The sequence below is a fragment of the Musca vetustissima genome, unplaced genomic scaffold, assembly GCF_032173495.1.
Source record: "Musca vetustissima isolate MV318-11 ecotype Yass unplaced genomic scaffold, APGP_CSIRO_Mvet_v1 utg8823, whole genome shotgun sequence".
Classification (NCBI taxonomy): Eukaryota; Metazoa; Arthropoda; class Insecta; order Diptera; family Muscidae; genus Musca; species Musca vetustissima.
The window spans coordinates 772-3,448 of NW_026886308.1; the positions used below are offsets into that span (position 1 = coordinate 772).

The 2,677-nt window shown below is 32.8% G+C and overlaps 1 protein-coding gene across 1 annotated transcript; it reads left to right on the forward strand.

Moving 5' to 3' along the window:
• The first annotated feature begins 372 nt into the window (after positions 1-372).
• Positions 373-2,308, forward strand: LOC133333827 (uncharacterized). Its single transcript, XM_061542140.1, has 3 exons — positions 373-391; positions 646-1,269; positions 2,172-2,308. The coding sequence occupies exons 1-3, from the start codon at positions 373-375 to the stop codon at positions 2,306-2,308; spliced, it is 780 nt and encodes a 259-aa protein (XP_061398124.1).
• The last annotated feature ends 369 nt before the right edge of the window (positions 2,309-2,677 follow it).

The window sequence follows — 2,677 nt, forward strand, 5'->3', positions numbered from 1 at the left end:
TACTATAAGAGACCTTAATACGTACTCAGGCAACGATTCAAAAGGAATTTGTTTTGATCAATTTGTCACAGCAATATTACTTGTGATCATCACAACCAATGCACTATGGCTGAAATCACGATTTTGGCGGCAAAAAGTCAATTTTTCAACATTACAATTTAAAAAAATTTTTGACAGCATTCAATACACAACATATTGATAAGAATAAATCAAAAACAAAAATTACTATTGGCAACCCTGTTTACGCACAAACAGCTGTTAATGTTTACATAACTTCTAACACGTGTAATTACAAGTGAACCAGCAATTTGTTTCGTAAAATTAAAAGCTGTTTTTTTAAAAATAAATTTTTGTAAAAAAAACTTTGTAAATATGAATTCTAATACTCGAGGTGAGTACTTTTACTATATATAAATACACTTTGCTAAATGTTCGTATTTCGTGCGTAGTTTCGTGTGTTCTATGTGAATTTTTTGTGTGAAATTTTTTAGAGTTTTTTAATTTTTCGTGGAGTAAAACTAAAAATGTAACAAAGTGTTACGGGAACTTTTTATATGTGATTGTTCGTAGAAAACTCTAGTTTTATGTCATGCTGAATGTGTCTGCTAATGACTGCTAACGAATGAATTATTCATCTTTTTGCAGAAATACTCAGATTCAAAAATTCCGAAATATTTGAGTTTTGGTTGAGAAATAAGAGGAATGTATCGAATTACATAAAAGGAAAAATTCCATACGAAATTGATTCTGAATTAAGTAAATTAATTTGTACTAAATCACGGAATTTATCTATTTTTATTAAACGACAATGGGATAGACAATGCAGAAATGAGAAAGGATTTAGAAAATATAATAAGGATTGGTTGGGTCGAGAAACAATTTTATTTGTACCGAAAAAGATCAATCCTATCGGTCGTCCAAAAACTACCTATGTTGATAGCGGCGAAAGAAATAAAAGGAAATTAGCTTCCGAATTAGCTTCCCAACAAGGAGACAATACGCAACTATTAGTTCATGCTGCCTCTATATCTGCCAAAAAATCGCACTCAGCGGATTTGACATTTGTCCTACAACAAGTTGTTATATCTCTAAACCGACCATCCAAAATTCGAAAAGTTCTTAATACTAGCCATAAAGAAGTTACACCAATATCACCTGAAGAAGCTCTGACGTTTTTGTTAGAAAACGGATTAACTAAACAACAGTACAAAAATATGCGTCAATTAAATAACCAGATTAAGAAGTTGGAACCACTACAATACATATTAAGTAATGGGAAACAAATTAAAGTCAACTATAATTTATATATGACATTAATAGACGGGAAGGTCTTAAATGTGTTAACTGAAACTAAAAGTACACAACAATACCCCATCTGTCATGCTGGACCAAAGCAATTTCGAACTATAAAAAACTTTGATTCTCCACATTTTGAAGTGAAGGCCGGCGCATTAAAATATGGGATAAGTCCTTTGCATGCGTGGATTCGTAGTTTCGAGTTTGTTTTAAAACTTTCATACAAGCTTGATTTGAAAAAATGGCAAGTTCGCGGAGCAGAAGAGAAAAGAATCCTTTTAAAAAAGAAACAAAAAATTCAAAGAGAGTTTTTGCTTCAAATGGGCCTTCATGTCGATAAGCCGAAAGCAAATGGCACTGGAAATACCAACGATGGCAACACAGCTAGAAGAGCATTTTCTCGCATTTTCTTTTTGCATCTATTACTGGTATAAATGTCGATTTTTTGAAAAGTTTGCACGTAATCCTAATTGCCCTCTCCTCTGAATTTGAAATTGATTCTCCAAAGTTTCGCGCTCATTGTATTAAAACTAGTGAAATATTTTTCCAAAACTACGAATGGTACTCGATGTCTGCCACATTACACAAAATTTTAGTCCATTCATCACAAATAATTGGAGCATCAGTAGTACCCGTAGGTTGCCTTGCAGAAAATGCATCTGAAGCGCGAAACAAATATTATAAAAAAGACAGAGCTGGCCATGCTCGAAAGGATTCAAGAATGCACAACATACTTGACATGTTTCATAGAGCTATGGATAGCTCTGATCCTTATATATCAAGTTTATGTTTAAAAGAACGTACAAATAGTTCAAAATAGCTTCCATTTCCTCGAGAAGTCATTCAACTTTTTAAAATCCCAGAAATATCGCCAGAACTGCTTTTACCTTCAACATCTCAAGAAGCTTCCAGGTACGATTATACTTCTGATTCTGATGAAAGCTTAGAATCGTTAAATAATTATTCATTGGAATTAGAAGCGGAAGAAAATGAAGAAACATTCCGTGATTAATTAAGCCCTATTCCTTTTAAAAATATATATACATTATAAATATATTAATTTCTTGATACTTTTACTTGTTTTTCTCATGTAACCTTTTTAATAAAAGTCCATATAATCGGGAAGTGCTTTCAAATCTATTTTCCATCATTACAAATTTGGTAAAGCTGGCTTGTCGGGAAGGACTTTTTGTCATTACTTGGTAAGAAAGGGGCGTGACCCGCCCATTTTTTCACAAACCTATGTTTATACCTTTATAACGCTGCATACCAAATTTGGTAAAGCTGGCTTGTCGGGAAGGACTTTTTGTCATTGCTTTGTAAAAAAGGGGTGTGGCCCGCCCATTTTTTCTGAAATTATTTTGTTTACCTTTATAACTCT

Excerpts from the sequence above, each read along its gene's own strand:
- LOC133333827 (XM_061542140.1), top strand. Across the intron at positions 1,270-2,171 it reads ACCACTACAATACATATTAA|AACTGCTTTTACCTTCAACA; the intron begins GTAATGGGAAAC and ends AAATATCGCCAG.